This window comes from Saccoglossus kowalevskii, chromosome 22, assembly GCF_978046115.1.
Source record: "Saccoglossus kowalevskii chromosome 22, keSacKowa6.1, whole genome shotgun sequence".
Lineage (NCBI taxonomy): Eukaryota > Metazoa > Hemichordata > Enteropneusta > Harrimaniidae > Saccoglossus > Saccoglossus kowalevskii.
Window position 1 is genome coordinate 14755317 of NC_140662.1, and position 25639 is coordinate 14780955.

The 25639-nt window shown below is 36.6% G+C and overlaps 2 protein-coding genes across 2 annotated transcripts; both read left to right on the forward strand.

Moving 5' to 3' along the window:
• Window positions 1-351: 351 nt before the first annotated feature.
• LOC102805239 (adenosine receptor A1-like) lies at window positions 352-1452 on the forward strand. The gene has a single exon (XM_006819576.2). The coding sequence runs from the start codon at window positions 352-354 to the stop codon at window positions 1450-1452; it is 1101 nt and encodes a 366-aa protein (XP_006819639.2).
• Window positions 1453-17727: 16275 nt separating this feature from the next.
• Window positions 17728-24653, forward strand: LOC144356693 (uncharacterized). Its single transcript, XM_078011361.2, has 13 exons — window positions 17728-17891; window positions 18641-18775; window positions 19023-19106; window positions 19667-19736; window positions 20108-20183; window positions 20892-20955; window positions 21234-21285; window positions 21938-22144; window positions 22502-22618; window positions 22740-22873; window positions 23474-23665; window positions 24172-24285; window positions 24444-24653. The coding sequence occupies exons 2-12, from the start codon at window positions 18680-18682 to the stop codon at window positions 24268-24270; spliced, it is 1191 nt and encodes a 396-aa protein (XP_077867487.2). The 5' UTR covers window positions 17728-17891; window positions 18641-18679; the 3' UTR covers window positions 24271-24285; window positions 24444-24653.
• Window positions 24654-25639: the final 986 nt, after the last annotated feature.

Here is a 25639-nt window from a genome sequence, read left to right on the forward strand (position 1 = left end):
AGGGTTCAATCAAGTGACGTAAATGTATTACTATATGAATGCAACTACGGAAACAGAAACCCGTGGCAACAATGCGCATGCTCAGGGTATCGGTTGCGGATTTGTATTACCATTGCATTCCATGGTAAAAGGACGCTCCCTATTCACCGATGTTGTATTGGACGGCGTATACGCTGCAAGCGCTTGTCATATGGCTCCGTGACATTGTAGGCTTCGTTTCGACGTTGTGGTCTATAACCCATCGAGTTGTTGAGCGAGACACAGAAACGATGTATACATCTACGTCGGACAGTTTTATAGTGTTACCCTTATGACGTCATATTTTAAATACTTCGAAAGCGAGCTACGAATATGTCTAACTCGTGTTTATTTGAAGAGGATCAACGCATTAGAAATTCTACACTTCACAAAACTGGACTCTACATTGGAACAGCGGGCGTGGTTATCATGACCGCGGTGAGCGTCGTGATCATCTTACTCAACACGATTATTTTAGTCACTATACTGTGTTACAAGAAGCTCCACTCAGTGTCTTACTATTTCTACGCAAGTTTTACTGTCGCTGACTTCTTGGTTGGCCTGGTGATGTTGCCCGTTGCCATGGCATTGAATAACTCGCCGGAGAAATTCCACCAATATTGGCTGTGTATTAGTGTGTCGTGCTTGCCAGCTTTTGCGATTGTGACATTTATGTTACATATGGTAATCACGTCTTTTGACCTTCACTATAAGATCATGTATCCATTCAAATATCCGAGGAAAATGACGAAAAAACGTTGCTTTATTACAATATTCTCTGTTTGGTTCTGCGCAAGTGTTGTCAGTTTCTCCCCTGTCCTCGGATGGAATACTTATTGGGAAAGATGTCTTCTGCCTGGATTTCATTGTTCTCCGAAAAATGTCTTGTCTGTTACGTACTTTTGCATCATCACTTACGTCATAATCGTTCCTTGCATCATCACCATCGTCGTTTTCAACGTCAGGGTTATTCGCCTCGCCAAAATAACCGTGCAGCAGATCAAAATAAGTCGGCCCAAAATGGCAGACAGCGTAACAAACAAATACAACGCAAGTCGAAAGAGCACGATTACATTACTGTTTATTTTATTTTTTCTCTCGATATTCTGGCTGCCGTTCTTAGTCATACTGCAAATCACGCTGATTTGCTCCGACTGTGCGCAGAATTCATATGTGGTTATCGGTATGTTGGCTGCGCTTGGCAGCGCAGCGATGGGTCCAATAACGGCAGTGCTAAGGCACAGGGAATATCGACACATTGTACGGAAACTCGCCGTGGCAGCCTGTAATGCCAATTGCTGGCGTGGCTGGTCATCTCATAGAGCTGCCGCTGTGAATCAGAACAAACATCCGTCAACAACGACCCAGCCAGACACCGTGTCATCGTACAGCCCGGGGGAAAAGCTCGAAATGTCAAACGAAGTTGCTTTATAACTTCAATTAATCCATGTAAAGCGACAAGAAATTGCACAACATCTGTGTTCAATAACATAGAAAATTGCAGTTACCACAACCATCAATAAGATGAACTAAAACTCACGTGTGAGAAGACTGATCACAGCATTCCGTGTAAAGATATGAGGAGAAACAATTCCACTACAAATCACTGTAATTAATAGGACAACGAGTAAACACCCCTGTGCGGTATGGTCAATCTGTATTGACGGTTCGTAAATTACTACTGCTATTGAGTATACCATGTGACAAGTTTCAGTTAATAAAATGCATCCTCGCGGTTGACGAGAACTAGCTGACAGCGGTTCACTGTGTGCCCTGTGTACCAATGTCGTCATCCGTCCGTCCAGTGAAATATTTGTTAATTCCGAGGTACCGGACATAAACAGATTCTACTTTAGGGCAATTGTTGTTCCCAAGTAATGCTTTCATCCATATTAATTATTCCGTCAGAGTCTGAATTCCGTTCGCAGTGTCGCTACTGTAAATTAATAATTCTAACAAATCAACGTGAATTATTGACTGACGAAAGTACATTACTCATACTCTGCAGTTTTACACGTAAATTAAAATTTTATAGATTAGTACAGGATGGATATACAACATGTGCATTTTTTTCTGGACACGTTGCAGGCATGGTGTTCCTTTTGAAGCTGTTCAATATGCAGGCAATGCACCCCTCCCCCTTGAGCGGCGCTGTGCTTAAATGCGTCAGGGATGAAAAATAAATTCAACATGAATATTGTTTTTTTTATTATCTATGCACTCGCTTGATTAACACTGACACTGTGTACACACATCAGACACACTCAATTGGAGAGTCTTTCTCATACTAATTAATCAGCTCCGCTACGGAGGTTATGTTTGCCCGCGTTTGTGTGTTTGTCGCGAATCTATCTGGCACACATCAGGATAAGACGAACTTATATGAAATTTTCAAAAGAGAGGTTTTCTCTTGACACAAGGATCAATCGAACAGATTTTGGGAGAGGCTCTCAAAAAAGGTACGGACAATTTTTATGAGTTTTCGTCTACGAAAAGACTAAATCCATTAGATTTTGGGAAAGATTTGCATCTGGTTCTCATGGAAACAGAAATTTTGGAAATAATTCGTTATTTATATATCAAAAAGTTATGAACGATTAGATTTTGGGAAAATTCACCCATTGCTTGACAACATTTTTTTCCTTGCAGTTATGGCGGAGGCTTGCACTCGCTGGGTGCCCAGTTAACACTAATCACTGTTCATTTAAACGCCGCGTTCTCATTGGTCGATTAGTCTCACATGTAGTTCAGCTGTCAGACGATACATGAACAGTGCTTAAGATAAAAGTACGGACGTTCCAAACATGATTGAGCGTATTAATATTCAAAGTAACCCCACAATTGTACGAATCGTCTAAACAAAAAACACACCACGATTATTTCAGTCAATAAACTCTAGTTATTATGAACTGATAAATTAACTGTTAAAAATGAACGTGTTTTAGCATGTTTGACAGTGAACGTTCCCCGAATAACTGAAATAGGAGCGTCCACGACGGACCACCATTAAATCCAGATTTGCTGCGGTCGTCATTGTTAATTAAAACGAAACTCTATATAGGGCTGCAACTTAAACGGGTTCTAATAAAACTCAATGAATATCTATATATTGGGTGGCGATAAACTGAGTTTATTTGAATTATAATTTATAACTTTATTTACATGTATAATGGTTTGCGTCGCTGTACCCTATCTTACCCATTTCTATAACCCTACATCTTAATAATATGACGTAAATCGCAAATTGCCGTGTTTTCTAGGACGCTCTTTCTTTGCAAACTGCACGTATGCTAAATTTCTTGACAGACGGGGTCAGCCTAGTCTGGTTAACCTTCCTATAGTTTTGTGCGCTCTCCTCATCACGATAGTTTGGAAAATATGTTTTAACTTTGCTCATTAATCTTGTAGATGCAGTGGTAAGAGATGATCGTACTCCCAACGCCCGAGACTCGCGCGGAGAACATATAACTGCCATCCACTGAAAAAACTGCCATATTCAGATTAGCAGCATGCGATATTTATCAGCCAATCAACGTCATGATAAACCCCTGACTTTTGTGACGTGACGACGGAACAATTATAATAATAGCGTCTAGTCCATTATTCGGCACATCCTCAATCTTTTTCTATATTCTAGATACACGTTGTTAGAAAACATCTAATGAAACTCCTCTCATTATCATTTAAAAAATTAAAATGACAGTGTGATATGCGCTATCAGAATAATCAAGCGCCACTTGTTAAAACATTTTGTAATTGGTATTAAAGCTTATTGAAAGCACAACAACACTACAATATAATCCAGTGTTATTATACATCTGTCACCGTAACGCCATAAGTTACAGCGTGTCGTAAATTTGCGGTATTTTATGGGGTATTTTCATCCTACCATATAAGGAAATGTGAATTCCAAATATGGAATGATTACGCGCGTAAGCGTCCTCCGATAATAAAAACAAACATGGCTGCCACCAAGGTTTGACCGGACTCCACACAAAGAAGTTCGCTGATTCTGCTCTAAACTTTTTAGATTTCGGCATTTCCCATGATGTATCCTTGGAAGGAAAAGAAATATAATAATAAGGTGATTACGAAGATACCTCAAAGTATGCACTCAGGCAGTACGCCGTCGCATCGACCTCCGATGCGCGTCGATCGATACTCTAGCTGTCTTCGTGCATATTTTGAGGTATCCTTGTAATAACCCCATACTATTAATACTTAGTAGTTTACATTAAAACATTGTAAGAAATATTTGATTATTTAAGAACAATACATTTATGTGACAGTTAAAAATTCAGATCGCATTCGTTATGTATGTCGTATAGGACTCGTGGCAACGTCGACGCGACGACTGTGGCTCTTCAACTTTCGGGGATTTGTTAGGAATTATTAATTTTTTTTCAAGAAGTTTCTAATATTTTTGAATTACTGGAATCCGACTCAGATTCCGATTCAATAAACGTTAGGGATTATTGATAATCATTCATTTATCGATTATCGATTCAATCAGTGGTCTTTATCAACAGTGAATTCCACATTATCTGCCGATCTTTGAAAATAACCTTAATGAAGAGCATTAGAGAAAAAATACACCTTTTCGTTGAAAAGTTGAAATTATTGAAAGTACCACACTCGCCGCGCGCCACGTCGTGACAGATTTGTGTCCCAAGTGACAAGTATAAATTTACATGTAAGAAAATAACACTATGTCGAATGTAAGTAATAATGTACGTCACAGCACGTCTTTCCCTCGGTCACCGGGCATCCCCCGAAAAGGATGCTCAATAACCTATTACGTACAGAGTGCGTGAAACTATCTTAAGCCGATCCTGGAAAACCAGCATAGTCAGATATTACGGTAATGATCCTCAAATCTAGCTCTACATGTGGTGAAACTCGCGAAAGCAACGGTGCTGCACCAATAACAGTAAATAGCACTGTCAAATCTATTTTTAATGTAATTGTTTTGAGCGAAAAGGATATTTTCAAAGGACAAGAAAAAGTTTCGATTAATGGGAACATAAATAATGCAAAGCAGACTAGTATAAGTAATGAACACAATTTACGCGTGATACAGTGATAACTACTGATACATATCAAATGGAATATGGTAATCAGGCACAACTTTTCGTTCCAGTACAGATTGACGTGTTGAAGTCTTGCTAATTATCAAACGTGTCATAACATTTCCCTTATTTATGATAGGTACGCAATTTTAAATTGTTACGTCAACGGCTGACAATCTCCAATGACACCAAAACATCGCGCATTTGGTAATTTGATAGTATACTTATTATGACAACTGTTTGAAATGTGGGGAATCTGAATCATGTGTTTTAGGTTCAGTCGCATATACGGACTTCACAGTTTCTGAAATCCTTATACCTTATCTTGACCGCGCACGGAATTTGTCGCTTACGGCATCGCTTGCAGATTAGCAAGTATGAACTTTATAAACGCCGCGGAATTACTTTACGTTTAGTGAAGATGATGTATTTACGGCTAAAACGTTCTTCAATCGCAGGCGATTATTGGCGGCATTAAAATTGAGTTCAAGATAAGGCATTCCTGCATATGCTTGGAATACACGATCACTACTGCGCTTGTTTAATATGTCTGACGTCACGCATAAGATAATCGTTCACAGATATTGCGTTCTAACTATTAACCACATTGGTCAGAAATAAAGTCGTACCAGAGATAAATCTGTGTGTACAACCTTTATTAGTTGTCTGAGTATCGGATAAACTAGTCAAGTGGTTAAAGCGGGGAAGTCGTCACCTGCGCATGCGTCAGATGGCCATAGCGTGTCATTGTTTACAAACAAGCGTCTACCCATGAGCCTTTGCGATTTTAGTGTGTGTTGTTATCATCGCTTGGGACTCAATGTCCGCGCGTGCGCAGGTGACGACCCTACCGCGTTAACGCATGCCGTCAAACATAGTTGCTATAAAAGGTAACCTAAACAGGAATTTAGACACTTACAAGTCATAAACTTTAAATTGAACACTTGAGGGCGGCCAGACAAACAAATGTTTGTTCCTATAAGCCGTTTATCTGTTCAACAAACGAGGCGGAAATTATTACCCGTTTGAAAGTCTCCGTCTCTCAGCTATCTCCCCTCATTAAAAATTGTATAATCCACGGACGAAATTGACATTCCGTCCTGATATAATTTTTTTATGCAATATTATATATTTATTGGCTTCACCTGAGGTTTATATGTCTATTTATCACTCCCCAAATGACTGTTTTAGAGCGAAGCCGAAAATTGAGAACGATAACAGGCACTTGGAGGTGGGTGGGTAATCATTCCTAATATAGGACGATGCCAAATGTTTTTTCAACATATGTTGAGCACAAGTAGATAAAAATGTGAATAAAAGCGTTAACTGTCTGCGTCATATCAAAATTAACCGGCAGCTGAGAAAAGTGTCGTTCGCTTGTTATCGTCTGCAACAATCTACGTGTCCCGGATGTTATGACGTCAGAGGCTGCTAACTCACAGAATGACATCAAAGACAAGAATCACGCTGGGGGAAAATAATATCATTATTTATCGAACTCTCGTTGCAAATGTTGCCCGATAACATTGGCAATCTCTTACTTAGTGAGTGATAATCATATTCCGTTTTTTTTTTAAACCGCGAACTATAAATAGACTGTCATATCTCGCCAGCAGATATCCCGCACCTTTCATCGCTGTCGATGTGCTATACTGAAGTATGTTTTCCAGAACATTCGCCTTCCTGTCACAAGATATTTGAATTTTCGTGACATTCGAAAGGCAAACGGCAGTCGACCACAAACACCCAGCAGTAGCGCGTTATAAATATTGAATAAATTTGCATAAATTATAGAATCCTCATTTTCCTGTTTATCTTTTGATACAACGGGCCCTTTACTCATTTTTTTAAACGGGGGGCGGGTGTCACCTGCGCACGCGCCAGAATTGAGTCCCAAGATACGACAACAACACACGCTAACGCCAAGACTCATTGGTAGACGCTTGCTTGTAAACAATGACACGCTATGGACATCTGACGCATGAGCGGGTGACGCCCCCCGCCGCTTTAACTTACAGGTCTATTATATCGACCTCTTTACATCCATAAAGCGTTTAGCTCCGCAGCGAATCTCTCTATCTGAAGACTGAAGCGAGCTGCATTAGTACGGTAAAATCACCTGCTCAAGTAATTCAGATATTGGTAGTTGTATCAACAGTATTCAAATCGGTGCCACAGTATCGCGTGATATTGTTTTCTCCGCCCCATTTTAAACGTATGAATATATGACTGAAACTCGCTCATAATAACCCATCTAATCAACAAGCCACGTGGGATGGGAAACACACCGGAAATTAGTGTAGCGACTGCGATGATAATAAGTAACATAAGTAGTCAGCAGCCATCACGACTTAATTATTTTTTTAAGCGTCAAATTACTGACTTAATGGCATTGTATCCATGTTTCATCTTTTCCATTATGGCATTTCATTAATGTATTTTGTTATTATGTAAATTCCGTTCTTTTTTGAATGTGAAATTACTCGGAAACACGCTGTTGTTTTTCGTGGTGCGAATCGGTGCTGTGTGGGATCGGTTTGCTGTTATTTTCTTTGTGCGTGTGTCAGAATTGCACACTATAGTCAGATTTTTTATAATGGGAATGAGCACTGAAACAACAGTTGTACAATGCTCGGTTTATGTGCATATATTACACAGATTCTACCACTGACCAAGGTCAATACACAGTTGTGTAGAACCCCTTGTTCAACTGCGGGACGACACAACTACATAATATGTTAACAATTACCTCAGACAACTGATAAAGTTATTAGTTTTTTGAGAATCAGACGACCCCTTTCTCCATACATGTTCGGGTGGCGAGCCAATACAATTACTACTTTCTTCAATCAGGGGCTACAGTATATTCTTTACAGAAAATGGTTAGACATGGAGAGAAAATAGAGCCACGCAGAAACCCCAAATACTTCAACTATTGGATGAAATTTTTCACTTCTCACAATCTTGCTGTTGATATTACAATTTGAACAATGTTAATATAGTTTATTTGAATCATTCGGCCACCCACAATTATCTTAATACATAGCACCCATTTCACATATGGAAACTGAAACACGATAATCACTGTTTGATAATGTTTCTTCTCCATACTTCAACGTGAGAGCATTTCAATGCAAGCTAATATAATCTGATTCAAAATATTCAAAATAAATATTTCATTTCAATCTTCTAAGGTTGATTTGTTGATTCAAAATCATATTAAAAATAAATAGTTCATTTCAGTGTTCTAAGGTAGAATTGTTGGTTTATCTGTTGATATCATTGTAAGATTTAGTTTTTTTATTACTATAACTACCGCCTAACTATTTGTCAATAATATTTACATGACTTTTGTTATAAATAATAAAATTAACATTGTATAAAAATGTTGACATTTTTGTCATTCAGTATGCGAACTTCTGTTAACAAGTGTCGCTCACTTATAAGCACCAGCTTCTGATTTAATTTGACAGCGTTGCCGATAAGCTGTTTTTAACACGTACATAACAACAACAATATACAATACAAGTAACCTGTAGAATGCTGTGTGGGTAATATTTTTATATTGATTTTTGCTGCATTTGCAGCAAATAGTTACCAAACAATGAGAAATCTATTGGATTAAATATACCTCTCAGGTGGCTTCACATGCATAGTTCAAGCCTGCCTAACCGGTGCTTATACCAGGATTTAGTTACAGCTTCATGTTCCCAGTAATCGCAAGAAATTGATATGACAATAGAAATTCATGAAAGACTGGCACTCCCATGCAATTAACAGCGAGTTAAATTCTTGGGATTGAAACATATATTTTGAAGTCACTGATGTAGGCAATGAATAACTTAAAGTTGACATAAAGACGAGGTAGTTTATGATTTAATCAGTGCTCAACTAGAGGCTGAAATTATAATTAATTTGTTTATTTCAATTTCTCCTGAAGTCAAATAGAATACACTGGTGAAACACGATAGTACCCATGGGCGAAAGGATGTTTTGGGGTGTAGTTTACATTGTGTATGGAGTGGTAGGGTCGGGTGTAATTTGTTCATTTCCAACTCTTATGAAGTCACGTAGAATTTCAATTAATTTATTTTTGCTGACATGTTTTCAAGCATTACATGTGAATCCAATTTTCACTGTGCTGTGTCTCAATAGAGTGTGAGGGAAATGGCATTTTCACTGGAAAATGTTTTCAGGGGGAAAATGTTTTCAGTGATAATGAAGTATTATGACAGAACCCCCTACCCTCCCCGTGGCTTTCATTGCGTATGGAAGTTATTTTCACGAGTGATGCGGTGTATCCTGCTGCCGTACTTTCACGAGCGAAGCCACTGGGAGTGTATGGGGTTCTGTTATTATTACATATGTCCCATATTTGATTATTTCATATTAAAGAAAGAACGTGCAACAAATCGGGATAGAAATTTAGGTCGGGGAACCCAATTGCCCATTAATATGCTCCAAGACAGTGCTGCGACCTAGCAACGCGTGTCAGTGTAGAACGCGTGTCACTGTACGTGTGAAAATAAAATAATCAGACGTCTAAACTTGAGTCATTGTCCGAATAAATACTGCTCAAATTGACTAAGTGTTCAAAACGTCATAAAAAAGACGCCGCCGACGATGCGCGTCGCACAATCTTTTTGCTAGCTGTCAAACAACTTGTCAAGTCAAAACATCTACGCGCCAAAGTGAAAAGGCTGATTTTACTGCGGATCCAGGCTGCGGGTGGATGTTCAGAGAGCCCTTCAAGATTGATAAAACTCAGTTTCCAGGTGGTCAACATACATTAAGTTCTCCCAATCCTAGTATTCTATGATGTACATCTAACATTCCAAAAATGAACGATTGGTGAACGATTTGAACCTGACAAAAATAGCAGAAAGAAATGTGTTTACAAAATAAAAATAGTGATTACTTGATTTAGATACCAGGAAGGGGAGGGGGTAAAAGAAAAGTTATATAACATTTTATTATTCAATAATTTATTAAAATACATAAGTTTGTCCAATTCCCTGTGATACAACACCTCAGACATAGCTCATTGTACTCGGTTTGAGTGTGGGTACAAAGTTACTATTTGAATTTTTTATATCTTTTTTCATTAATGAGAAATTTGACCCCAAAGTTAGAGTAACTGTTCACCAGGAATGGCTTTTTAACTCTTCTGTGATTTTTTTTTGGCTTGGCTGATTTTGTTCAAACTTGATAGGCAGATCGTACCATCACTAATTGGAAAAACAATCCTGACCCACCGCTACCATGGCAACAGCCAAAATCTGTTTTTTGAATACTTTTGCCCCAAATTTATTACCTCCTACCAGTCTTGTAATAGCAGTGGCCAAATGATCATGCCTTTTATTCTGGCTACGTTGCGCACTGGTAAGAGATCACTGGCGCCGACATTGTTACACTGTCAACGTAATCCCAATTGAACTTTGAATAAAATCTAAATGCTGCCTCCAATCTAGAAAATACTATCGCAAAACGGTTGGAAATAATACATTTAACGGCTGAATACGTCTTAGCAATAAAATAAAGTGACTTCTAAAGACTGAATGTTATTTTGCGAACCTCGGATAAGGTGCCTGGTTTTAGTTATAAACCGACGTTAGCTTCACGTTCATGTCCTACCATGGTAACAGCCGAAAACATATTGCTTGTTTTTTACCGGCTTGTTTTCATTGGCAACCGAAGTATTTTTATTTTGTAAATAAATGTTCGTCTGTTATTTTTATCCAGTTTAGCAACATTTTTTGCATATTAGGTGTACATCACATGGAATACTACGATTGACAGAACTTGGTGTATGTTGACTGAGTTTTATCATAGTACGAAGTACCAGGAGGTTTCTGCTGGCGACGTTGCGGCGTTACCCAGTTCCAAATAAAGATTACCAACGCCAAATGAGCAACATTTTAACCGGTAATCAAGATTCATTCAATCCACGGCTAGCAAGCAACATCAGAAGCGAAGTTATAGCATGCAGTACTAGTAAGTCATCCCGTCAGTGGAGTACCACAGTAGCACGGCATGCTTGCCTTCAGCATTGTATTCAAATGAATCACGTGGTGTGTCGTTCTCGTTCAAACCCGGAATTCGATCAATAGGGGAGTTTCAGTAAAAAAAACACATTGCAAATCATGCAAGTTCAACATTTTCAAACCAATATACTAAAACAGGAATGCTCAGAGTGCAAAAGTATGATAGTTATTACTTTCCAGTATACACATCTCTGTTAATACTATCCCTCACATATTCTACTCCCAATTACTCCTGCGTATAATGGACTAGCCTTTTCATGTTGACATTCAGACTAAAATCATGTGACAGGCTGTTAAAATTGGCTGTTGCATACTCTTTCGCCGGTCTGGGAAATGTGTTTAATTAGCTCTCATTCAAGCAACAATGCAGATTTCCCAGTGGGAGTGAAACTATTCGACTCTGCCATTAAAAAATAGGGGTGTTTTCAGCAAAAAACGAATAACCCTGGAATGCACACAAAATACTGAATTTCGGAACAAATCGTGCATTACTTACAGCAGCAGAATACCACAGAAATATCAGACGAAACATGAAAACACTATATATTGTATTTCGGCCTGAACCCTCTATATTGCAATTCAAGGAATTAACCCCTTATGTGCATCCATTTCCCACCTTGGTATCACCCACCCCTGAAAACAAACTCTTAATACCACGCTGAAGCGTTTGGTAATAATAAAAATAGCCGCCCACAACGCCGTCATTTTATTTTCGGACGCGAATAACCTGTTATTTGCCAACCAGTTACTGTTCACGCGTACGCTTGTGAAATGTACAAAAATGGGATGGCGGAATAAAACTATAATCTAAATAGTGTTCAATTGAACGAAGACACCACTAGAATGCAGTTCGTAAAATGCTGTAATATAGTCTCTTATTGAAATCAACATGCGTACATTCAGTAGTACCTAACCTAGTTCATTTCAATGAATACGTTATACATATTAATAAGTGACAGTTGAGACCTTACGTGACATCATAGACTTTAAATTTAGAAACTGAAAATAGGTTATAGAAAAAGCAATTAGAGAATAATTATATTGGACTAAGAGAGTGACGCGTGGTAATTGGGTGATAGATATGTGTTTGATAAATGATACTATATTCAACTCGAACTCATTAGGACACACGTTTCCATGTTAATCAATCAGTAATCTGCATCTAAATACATGAATGGCGATATCCTGTGGCGTCTAATCAGCCACACACACGTACATTGGAAGCCCGGAATATATGCGTTTTCCGAGATCTCCAGGGAAACATTAACAATAGATTCTGAACATCGGTTCACAGTGGACGCAATCAATACTAGATATTGACTGACATTCTGGGACTGAAAATACCGTCAGTCAGTCACTTGGAGATCACGCGTTTTGTACGTGCAGCATTCAAAATTCACAAGCTGCATTAAGATAAACCGCCATCGACAATCTCGCGGAACAATATATCGTACAATTTCTAAACTTGTAACTATAAATCCTACGTGATTACCAAAAGTTCATATTATAAATTCACACAGACAGCAACTTTTGATCTATCGCCATTTTGGTGTGCATTAAATCCTTTCGTAAAACCAACCTTGGACCGTATTTATGTCAGGATATTGGACATTAAAATACAGACATCACATCGAATACGCCTAAACGTGATGATGATATGCTGTTGTCACGTGACCGATTAAACTATATGCTATAGAGTTATATCTAGGAGCTAAGATGAATATTTAAGATTAGCTGACGTATCTTGGCGGACTAATCGCTTAACATCTAGTCATGTTTAAAACGTTAAGCGCATTACAGCAGCGCGGGAAATTCTCCTTTATTGTTACCATTAAAAGAAAGAATCAGATCTTCTTTACAATAATTTCACTTCGTCTTTTTTAAAAATTTATGATCACCGAAGTATTTGTTTTTGTCAAACAACCATGAAAATGGTGCTTTATGAAGTATTTACCATTTATTTTCTTTGGTAAAACGTTCGAACCATATCTCAAAATTCTTACATAGGATAAAATAATCATGTTTGAGACGTTACCAAGCTTTAATTAGATATTTTTAGGTGATTGGAAAGTATCGAAGTAGTCACGGCGGTAATTAAGTCGCGCCCAGGTCAAACCTCATACTTGTGATTCCATTAGCAGAGCGCATTGGATTGTGGGAAAATCACTGTTTTCAACACAAATGTCGGACATGCGTGGCGCGACGACTACCGCCCTTTAAGCCACGTAAATCGTATGAGAAAAATTGAAATGGTTAATTAAATACAGTACGCAGTAGTCCCAAATTAACATAATTATGTTTGCACTAGCGGGTATTGTGTGTACAGTGCGAAAACTCCCTGAATATTAACGCCCTCCCACTTTGTAACATTTTATCGTTATTACCATGTGGATACATATATTTTTCATGTTATTTAACCATAACTTCACTTCTTTTTATCGGATTTATTTCATTGTTGTATGTAATTATCAGTATTTATTATCTTTAGTTATGTTATCAAGATTGCGTAGTAGTAGCCAAATTTCCTATAGATTTATGCTGTTTTCGTGACGCAAAGAAACACACTTTGGCCTGTATTCAGCCATTTCTATCAGTTTACATACGTGTATTCTCCCTGATTGGCTCAATTAAAACAACCAATCATATTAATTGACGCCAAGGATTAAAATTCTAAGGTGTGAATCCACCCTTGTCTTTAAATTGACAAAGAGTGTTAATAAAGACAGACTTCATCCTTTGTACTCCAAGTGATACATTGTTCCAAATCGTCCTAGCGTATGTAGTTTTCAACTAGCTCTATCTCATTGCTGTACAACTGAATAAATGCGTGTTCACCATTAGAACATTGCACACTGGTATACCGTCTACTGCTTGATGTATCTACAGTCTATCTGGTGAGATTTAAAGATCCTATACTGTTTGTGGCAGTTTTCCCCCACACATTTCAGTTCACATTGCATGTAACAAATTAAAATTAAAAAGTCAGTTGTCTGTTGCTTAATGTATATCATTACATTTGTCAACATACAATTTCAATTAGAGCCGATATTGTGTGTCGTAAATGCTGTGTGGCGCAGTAATCAAACACCATAGATAATAACCTCTACCTACGCAACAAATCAACTCGTATAACTTAATCTTCCTCTTCAAGTTAAATCAGAATAGAACGTACGCACTGGTTAGTTTCCCGCTACCCAGTGAATCGACTATAGATCACACTACGTTACACCCTATTATACGACCGTCGATTTAGTAGGACTAACTCGTTAATCATTTGACTAGTTAGTACACGCTCTTAAATAAACCGCAACTCGAGCGCAATGTTATATGAATTTAGCACATGTATCACGCAGTATCCGTGACATAATGCCGTGTATTATTTCTTTTAACATACCTGATTTACGATCGCCACGTTGATTTGTTTGTACATCACTACCACTGTAAAGCTGAACGTACAATGTAATGTTTATATTATTACATAATTTTACTAATGTTAACTAATGTTATTCAAAATAATATAGATTCAAATCGAAAGTGTTGGATGTCAAACTCAGTGACGGGCTTTCGTGATCAGTTTGTCGCTTCTCTGATCCAGTGTCACAATCTGTATACGAAGACAAGTTTTGTGCTTGAGAATGCAAGGGCGGATGTAGTATGTCAGGTTGAGGCGGGGAAAGCAATTCTCGTATTGCATTATGGGAAATGTGTGTATGAATAACAAAGACAACACAAAATGGGTTTAAAGCATTTTATTCTTTGCTATCGACAAAGAGCCATTTTTGAAACGTCTATCTATTTTGAATAGTTACTGAGACAACAATTACCGAATACTATCTAGTGTATATCATAAAATGTCCCAGACGTCCATTCGTCTAATTCCTGCAATGTCTGTCAAATGTGTCTGTACATAAAACAAGAAGGCGAAGGAGGATTATTGATTGAAAAAGCTTTAGATGGTTTTGTGAAATGGTACTATATCTAGAAGTTTCACAGAATGAAATCCAACATCGGTACAAAAATATTGAAAAATGGTTTTGCGACAACAAAAATTCTACGTATACATCATCTAAATTACAACTGTTAATTCTGCATCACGCATACCGCGAAACACACATGTGGTATGGTGTCTGATTAAAAAGCATGCCTGTCACTGCACACCATGCCATGTACATTTCATAAGTTAAAGCGCGGTGGTCGTCGCGCAGCGCGTGTTCGAATTTCATGTAAATAAACAATGTATTTTCACAGTCCCTCTGGACTGTGGTATTTTACACGCGTTGTATACGTCGCTATGAGTCCCATATCGAACAGGACGCGGCGCGACGACTGCCGCCCTTTAATCAACACATAATAATTATAGACATTTTTATGCCATTGATTTTTTTAAATATTTGTTGAAAGTGACATACACATGGAAACTACTATGATTAATTGTCGCCACATCCGTGTCCCAAAGAAAGTATCGAAGAAAAGTTCAGTGACCCAACAAAATGTAATTAATTTTATTATCATATTACAAATTCGGATTGGATCAAAGAAAATGTCCGGAATCCTCATGACTGTGACCTTTCTGCTCGATGATATCAAATGCAATTATCATCAGGGCCGGACGTCAAATCGACGGAAATCGATGTTGTGTTTGAATTGTAACACTAATCGCTTAATTTAAAGACTGCATAGTAATCATGAATACTATATTCAATTGGAAAATGTACAAAACCATAGTTGTACTAATCGTAACTGGAGGGACGAAGTTGCTTTCATACGTCACCGGACGCTGTTTTGAAAAGAATGTGTTACGATATTCACTGTATTTGCGAGATAGATGTTGTATTCTGATTAAAGCACCTTGTAATCAGGCACACACTATTGATGAAATTTATTTATTTATTTATTTATTTATTTATTTATTTATTTATTTATTTATTTATTTATTTATTTATTTATTTATTTATTTATTTATTTATTTATTTATTTATTTATTTATTTATTTATTTATTTATTTATTTATTTATTTATTTATTTATTTATTTATTTATTTATTTATTTATTTATTTATTTATTTATTTATTTATTTATCGCCTACAGGTTTCCCGAATTACGTGAGTCTAAACAAAGACAATATGTACAAAAACAACAAAATATGAAAATTAATACAACACCATAATCTTTATAACATGTCTGAGCGATAATACTGAAAGTATAAAACACTTCTTTTAAAAAATGGTAAATTATTAAAAAAATATATCTACATTATCAGAGTCTAAAATTTGTACGATGCGAGGTATTTGAAAAGGGAAAAAGGCGAAATGGGCTAAATGGCACATGAAAATTGATTTTGAAAAAAATGTAATTGGAATATTTACGTACGAGTCAATGACGAGTTTAATGTAATGTCTAAACTGAAAAATTTAAAATGTGAAATATTTTCCAGTCATTACATAGCCATACTAAAACCCAATTAAGCGTATAGTCTTATAGTTTCCTAGTAATGAGCTCAATACCTTTCATGTAAATGGACTTAAATAACGATCCAAAAACATACACACAGGCATGCAATACATAAGACGCAGTGCGACGTGATACGAGTATACTGTGTTCTGGTGTTTTAATATATATTCGTGCCATCTGTTCGTTATTGCGCCCTCGTGCGTTTATCAGATTTGTAGTTTCCCCTACAGTTTCGCCGCACAGTTGACGATTATACAGGCGGTAGGCAGGGTCACGTAGTATTCGTGTATAAAAACAAGTCGACAGTACAGTATTGGGTTCGTTTACCTGCAGTCGTGGTTTTTTTTTTACTTCGATCATTCATCATGGCCACCAAATGACAAGTAGTTAATACTGTTATTATCCAAGATTCCGATAGCCGTACCATATAAGGTGGCACTGTTATTTGCGTGTGTGTAGTTTAGTCTGGTATATCGTCTCGGTAGAAAAAAAAAAACGATTCCAGAGGGCGCTTCGCACAACTAATGAAAATTGGGTTCTATCTGATGCAGCATGATTGTCAGGGGGAAAAAGATTGTAAACAGCATATATTGAGTCATTCATCGGAATGTAATATTTTAAAATCAATACACACGTTTAAACCATAATTATAGGATAACTGTTATGTTATTGGTTCACCCAACTGGACAGTAGAAGGGCGTACATATCCTAAAACTAATGTTCCACTAAATCAACGCGCCACCAGCGACGATCTACTAGTTTCGTTTGTTTACCTTTTTCAGTTGGACGGTTCTGGCAAAAACAAAGCAGCAAGCGAGTGAGTGATTGCGCTTTCGGTCGCACGATGTATTATAGACCAAAAAATGTCATGTAATTACTGGTTTAATTGTATTTATTTATTCATTAAACGGTGTTATATTTAAATCATTTTCCTATGCACACATGGCAATTATTGTGGTTTCCGTGACAATTATAAACTAAATTGGCAATTTTGAAGTACACTAATACTTTCCAATTATATAATGTGTACACGTCGTTAATAATGTGTATACTGCACGTCCAATGAAAAATCTGATAAAATGCGCTTGTACACTGCATTTACAAACAAAGTACCCCCTCCACTCACCTACCAGTCCAATATTTACCTAATGCATGCCAATCACGTTAGCGGAAACTACAACGATCAGACACGTAGAACCGGATGTGTGAGTTTATATGAGACATTCTTCAGCGATATTTCATAAATGGAATAGTGACATTCACATTCACGTGCGAATACGTATTGTATCCAATTCTACTAACGTCCAAGGTAGGTCAATACGCTTGTATGTTTGTTATGATTCTGCGCGTAGATAGCAGCCATTTTGTATATCGTACTCAAGATACGTCGACTCGCCGATCGCTTTCCTATAATGTCGATCTAATTATATTAGATCATTCGGTATTGCCGAATTTCATTGTCGGAGTATGTTGATGAACTTGGTCTAACCAAAATTGAAAAACTGGAATCAGCGAAAGCAACTACAGCAACCCTACAGGAGGCATGTAACTGTACACGTTTACCAACCGTCATAGATATGCCCTTCAATATCTCCAGCCAGACACTCAGTAGTGTACTGATAACAATTTACGTCACCCCGTTCAAACAGTTCAAGGTCAACGTCCTCAGTAGCTACAATACTTGCATGCAGTCGACAGCTGTCGGACTAATGTGTGTGATGCTAATATTAGTTACTCTATAATACGTCGACATGTGTGTATGTATCATGTTTTACGCCGCAATAGAGAAATAAAACACCCCAAACCTTAGCCACCGACATATAATATAATTTGTTGCTTGCCAACCAGTGGACCCGTTAATATTTAACTAAGGATCACTGTGTTACATTTGATATATTATATCTAATATTTACAAAACTGTATTGTAAATATGATCTTTAAAAATAAAATTAAAACAATTGTCAGTAAAATATATACATATATTGGAGTAAATTATCGATACAATTATATGTACTATATCAGTGTTAACGTTTATATTTATTTACTAATAATTATTAGAGATTGTAGACTATACCACGTGCAATATACTGAGGACCAATGTCGAGAAGAAAAAGCGAGGAAGATACACAGCCAGTATCACCTACTGGAGAAACGGGGGAACTGTTCTTAGAGTTGGAAGATAATAATTTTAATGTAAGTGTTTGATTGCGCATATGCAAGCGATTGCTGCCGCGATTCAAAAGCTGAGAATAATATATCCCCTAATCCAATGGGGTGGCGTCTCTTGTGTCACTTCTGACGCTGACGCGCGCGCAACATGGAATCACAAAACGATTATTGTAGTCAAATACAAAACATTTCGCGCAATGCTAACGGCAATTAACTGACAAAATAATGAATAGATTTTCATATTCATTCACTGAATCAATATCTGTTATAGGAGTATTGCCTTGACGTCACAGTGGAAAATAAAATAATTGAGATAACGAAGAAATATGGCGACTTTTATCTACTCAATGAGCAAGTGAGTCTATATTATTTCATGATTAAACACAATGTCACGTGCATAATACGAGTCAGAACATTGTCAATTACACACATTTAACGCACTTATTGAACCAAGCAATTAATTAGAAAGTACAATGCATTTTAACTATGTACATAATGGCATTGTCACATATTATTGTACTATAATAACACATTGGAAGCAAATATATTTGGATTGATAAAGAATAATCACATGGGTGTCACTAGACCATACTTGGATGACAGCGCAAATGACGGTCTTCTTATATATATAGACTGTCATAGACAACTACTGATATATATGATGGTGAGTATCACACATGTGGAGCAGAATGTACTCACTCGTTTCAAAACATCTGATACCTCCCCTGGTTGTATACCTCGCGTTTTTGTAAGTTATTTTTTACTGCATGTTTTGTAATGTATCATTAATGTGTTTGATTGTACTTGTTTAGTGCCCAATGAAATTGTATTTCCCCTACTAGTATGTGACTGTTGCTAAATGTTATTTACACTGACAATATTTATGTCAAATATTTTTCTACATTATTTTAATAGCTTAAAGTAATATTTCCTTCAATTCAACTGTTGTTTCCGCCTTTGTTGTGTAAGGAAAGTGTAACAGAAGGTTAGTCATAAAAACACATCTCGAGACAGTAGTAGTCAAATGATTAAAACTCTCTGACGAGTAATTGTCGAATACAACTTCGAAATTTTTCAAAACCGGAAGTCGAGTTTTTATTCCGTGATGCCCGAAAGTGAAACAAAGACAACTGGTCATTTCAAGGACTTTTGCGAACCCTCAAAATTAAAAATATCGCCGATATATTACCTTTGGGTCTTGATTAGAAGTATAATACTATGAAGTGTTACATATAAACATGACACAGTTTTTGCAAATCGCCTAACTTCTGTATAATTCTAAATCATGGAGATTTTCCTCCGAATCCGTGTCCATTAGTGAATACAGTTTAACTGTTACGATATATTACACTTCAGATTTCTTAATTGAAAGACAGTGTGGACTGGAACAGTTCATAGAAAACGTGGTATGCCATAGGCGTATGATTAACAGGTAAATAGACCACAATAGCATAATATGCACCATGCGCATGCGCTATATATATATATATATATATATATATATATATATATATATATATATGTTTTCATGATTATTGGTGCAATACACTTGTTATTTACACATTTATTATTATTTCAATACTGATATTCATGTTATCACCAATTCTGCTGCTATCTGCTATCGCTGCTGCTGATTTTTGGGACGTTTGATGTAGGTTAGTAAGGTACGCATCTGTTCACAGCGGCGAATCGCGTTGCCGTTGATGTGAGATCGGATCTCAAATGCTGCATCTTGATATGTTCGTGATTTGCCTGTGATTATATTGTTGTTTTTCTGGACATGCATTATTTTTCGTCGCCTTGAAAATAATATACGCAATCAGGTATATGAATTTCCCGTCAATAAAATTTGATTTGGCCCTATATCATGTCTTCAAATATACACCCAGTAAGTGAACAAAGTCAACACGGAAATCACCTATTGGTAAGGTCATCGTTTAGACTTTGCTCAGAGTTGCATGTGTGATTCATAATGATACACCAATGTTTGTACCACGTGACACATACCAATATTGGTACGACATGACACATGCCAGTGTTGGCACCACGTGATACACAGCGGTAAACACGATCAGTTCCTATATGAGTAAATGCCATATTTTCGCGTGAGCTTATGTTAGCATCGTTTCATTGATTTCAGTGACCCGGTCAAGGATTTCGTCGGTGTCAATGAGAAAGTCGTAAATATATCCTTTCGCGACCAGGTGATGTTCATTTCAATATTTATAAAACAAACATGTATAATCACGACATACCATTGTCCACGAACATTCAGACTGTATATTTACTTTTAAAGCATCAGTGCATGAAACTATATAGATTTAGTCTACAGCACATATGCCTTTGTTGACAGCGGAGGATATCAGCAATTAGGGCTCTGTAAAACAGTGCGTGCGGATGATACGTACATTATTACATTCACTTCGAATACGAAACATTACAACGTACTTTCTATACTAAATAAAGCAATGGTTCGTTATAGGCATTTGATGAAGTACTTCATTTACAAGATGAGACTCTTTTTGCTGGCGAAGGTAACTCAATATTTTTAATATATTCGAATGGGAATGTTATACGTAATCGATCACTGGATGTTGGCAAAGGGCATGCTGTATAGTGCATCATTCATAAAACCGCACCCTTTAGTTACAGAGAGCTTCCCTGACGTGACAATTACGTATATGGCTTGTTTGTGTAGTCGTTCATCATCTAAGGATATAGTAAAATCTATTATAGATCAAACGATATCGCAATTCGAACGGCAGTCGTGTCACCTATTTATGTCATTGAAGTGTTTCGACACAAGAGGGCGCGATGTATATGACAGGTTTATTATATGACAAGGTGACGGAGAATCTAGGTGCAAGAGTCGAAATGAACAACATAAAGAAATGACAAAGAGACTTAGTTACTTGAATATTTTTCTGTACACTTTAAAATGTAAATGGAATTTGGTTTCTTACAATATATTCAAATGGCAATTAACTTTACATGGTGAATCTTGAATCAATTTATAATTTTATTAAATTTTGTACAAATATCCAGACATCTCAATTTGCATACAACCTTTCCCGCGACTTCATTATGTGTTATGTGTCGAATACGTTTTGTTCCCCACCCCAAACATACACGTAAACCCAACTTGTTTCTCTATAAAACAAATCACTGGATTTCTACCATAAATAGGTTTAGGCGTATTACAAGTTGTTCACTTGTCAGACGAAACTCGAACTGAGAAAGACAAAGAGTATTCTTTGCCTAAAAGGACCATAGCAGTGTTGCAAGAAGACTTTACAGATATAAGCAAAGAACTTGAAGCTATCAGCGAAAGCGATGCTCTTTACTCAAGCGATCAACTTGAATGTATCCGACTTGCCACTAATGTAGTCAAAGGTAGCGTGAATTAAAGCTAATGATACACCGTGATACACATTACATGTCTAAAAATTATATCGAGACGATGTTCCGATCGAGGCACACTGTTTATGGTTCTAATGCTCACCTTTGTTAAATGTGTGCACGATCGAATATTGAAAAAAAAAATACTCGAAATGAAATACCACATACCTCGATTATACATATTCATCTCACAATAAGTCGGATGTCGACACCTCGCGATACTTTGAAAATATTACATTGCAGTCTTTGGTGTCTCCAGATTCTAACACACAATACGATCAATTCACCACTCAATTTCACGTATATTGAAAGATTTTGTTTATATTCTTTGTAAATAAATATTTCCTACAGATGAGATTCACAGACTATGGGAACATTTAGGTACTGCCTCCAACCGTGTTGAAGACACACGGCAGGAGTATGTTACGCAAGATTGGTCTTCTGTTTTCGACAAACTTGCAAAAACAGGTAAGTAACGTCTGTGTTCGGTGCTATTAAAAATATACGACAATTCCCTATGCTATTTGACATTGTTTAATATCAGTCTATTGAAAACTTTTTCATATTTAATTATTCTATTTTAAATAAGAAATGAAACAATGCTACTCGAAGTCACTGCCCTATGATGACATGAATGAAAGTCCAACAGAGTCGGATACGGACGACTATCTCGACCACGCCACATCAAGTTGCCTACCATCGATTCCGGAATGCCCAAATGAAGTACGTATATTATGTCCGAATCTGTTAAAGCGGGAGAATCATCACCTGCGCACGCGCGGCAATTGAGTCCCAAGCGATGATAATAACACACGCTAAGAACGCGAAAGGCTCATGGGTAGACGCGTGTTTGTAAACAATGACCTGACGCATGACTCCCCCGTTTTAAACTTTGGAAAGATACATGGAGTTTGTAGGACGGATGTTTGTAGGACTAATAGGGCGTAGTTAAATTTTAGCTTCAAATATTTTCATTGGACATCACCATAACAATATTGAGTTTAAACTGAGTTCCATATTTTATGTTATTTGTTTTGTGAAACAAATTAAATTGCTAAATATACGTACATTTGATGTCGCGTAGGACTCGTCGGCGACGCATGCGTAATTACTTAATTTTACGCGACGCTCTTTGTCGCCCAGACAAACATTACAGCTCATGTGTATGTCATATATATTGTTGTTTATTATTAGGTGTTCATTTTATGTTAATGAATTACAAATATGTCACAGGTTATCAACATGTAAATTACGTTGCAATTTGTCCCATCCTATTTCAATCAATTTACTACACTAGTCATATATGTAATATTGTTTCTGCAGTCAGCGTCCGGTAAGGTTAATGCATTCGCATCTCAATGGATGAAGCGTGGAAAAGAACTGATCAAGTCCACAATGGAAATTGCTAAGCCAGCAGGCGACCCTAAAACCATCGTGTCGTATCGCAAGGATGCTGGAAATGAAGTAGAATTCAAAGAAAAATCTCCGACGAAAATTACAGCAATGAATACAAAGGCGAGTATGAACAGGTTTAGGGGATTATACAAATCCCATTGGGGCAATGAGTTGGCAAGCTTGCCCACCAATTTACTGAAAATGTTGGTTTTGACTTAGCTGATGTCTACCAGACAACCCAACACTACTCAACTCTAAATTATATTAATGTATCACGCAATCGATTTTATCTTTTTGTATTATGTCATACCAACCGTAGTGTGAACCATAATTACGTTTTAATTTTTTTTAATAAATAAGGTCTGACTAAGTTATATTACAGTCAATAAAATGATTAAGTGACGAAATAATCCGATGTTTAGTCCAAAAAAAAGTCAGCGAATTATAGACCAAATTTACTTGTGAGAATTGCCTCACAGCATTTGTTGGAAATTTTCTCATTTTGGCAGCACCTTGTCTTATATTTGATTGCACAATGATTTTACTGTGGGACTGGTGAAGAGAATAAGAGTAACAAATTGCCAAATATTTGTTATTTACCGCTATATTCTGTTTTTTTTATATAGAGCAAACCTCTCTTTATGAAAAACGAAAAGAGAGTTGTACAACATCAATTGGGAAGAGCAATTTCATGTGAGAGCTTACAATGGGATCAATTGTATTAGACGAAACGCAAACAGGTAAATATTCAGATCTAATTTTGCAATCTACGCGGCTCATTCATTTGGTGAGCATTGTCGCATAAAAATCACATTGCTGCAATAAATGTTTCACCGTGTTTGTTATAAAGTATTCACATTGAACAAATAATACATTTTATATTTTTCTTTCTATTCAGAATATTGGTATATCGTCTGTGGGTCCATCTTTTCAACACAGAAACCAATCTTATGAAACTGCGCCATACGAACCACACTAGTATATATCATATATAATTAAAACTTGCCATTACTTAAATTCATGTATAATTATTAAACATCCTTTTAAATGTATATGTGTATTTTTTATAGATAACAATAAACTGATCACGAACCTGTTTTTTGAAAAATCGATTTTTACTAATACATAGAATGTGGATCGACACATGCATTTCTAGCACGTTGTATTTTTTTTCTCAATACAGATTTCGTCCACAGGTTGACTCTCTAACTCAACGAATATGGGACACACCTTTTAATGACTTTTTTAAACGACGTGAAAGATGTGGAAGATGATATTTGAACACGTCTTATTATATATATTCCAGATAAATGCATAAAATCTTGTTTTGTGCCTAAAATGCATATTTGGTAAAATATCATGAAAAATATATTAGCCAGGATACTTGATAACTACATCAAAGTGGTATTTCAAAATGATTTTTTTTTGTTTCAAGTAAACAAACAAACATTAAACAAATATTTGCTAATTGCATTATCCTTAATTTTAATATTATGAGTGAAATGATTCTGAATACAATGATAATGTTATCAAACCAATACATCTTTAACGAAATCCTTGGCTTAGCCCTGCTTACTCACATGTTATCATGTTGTTATTGGCAGAGTAGTGTTCCCCCTATATTGGATAAATGCGAGTGTTGTGCCGGTGCCGAAATCTGTTTTGACTAATACGTGTTTTGTTGGCAAGTTGAAAATAACAAAACGGCATGGTTTTATAGATGCAGTAAGAATACCCAAAACAATGTAAATTTGTCAAGACATGGTTATATTTATATGACAGGGTTTTTTTTGTTACCACTTTTGCTAGGTCTACATATAAGCTGAATTGTGGTCAGGGAGATTTAATCAATTTGTCATCACGGTGTGGAATGATAAATACACTTTCACAAGTTTAATCTAAATTTTACCGATTAATTAACTTGTACCGGTTTTTCCATAGTGTGTTAATATAACGTGATTCTCACTAGAAGCAAACATGATAAATACAATATTACATATTATTATACATCTGTCACCGTAACGCCATTAGTTACAGCGTGTCGTAATTTTGCGGTATTGCACTGGGTATTTTCATCCTACCATATTAGGAAAT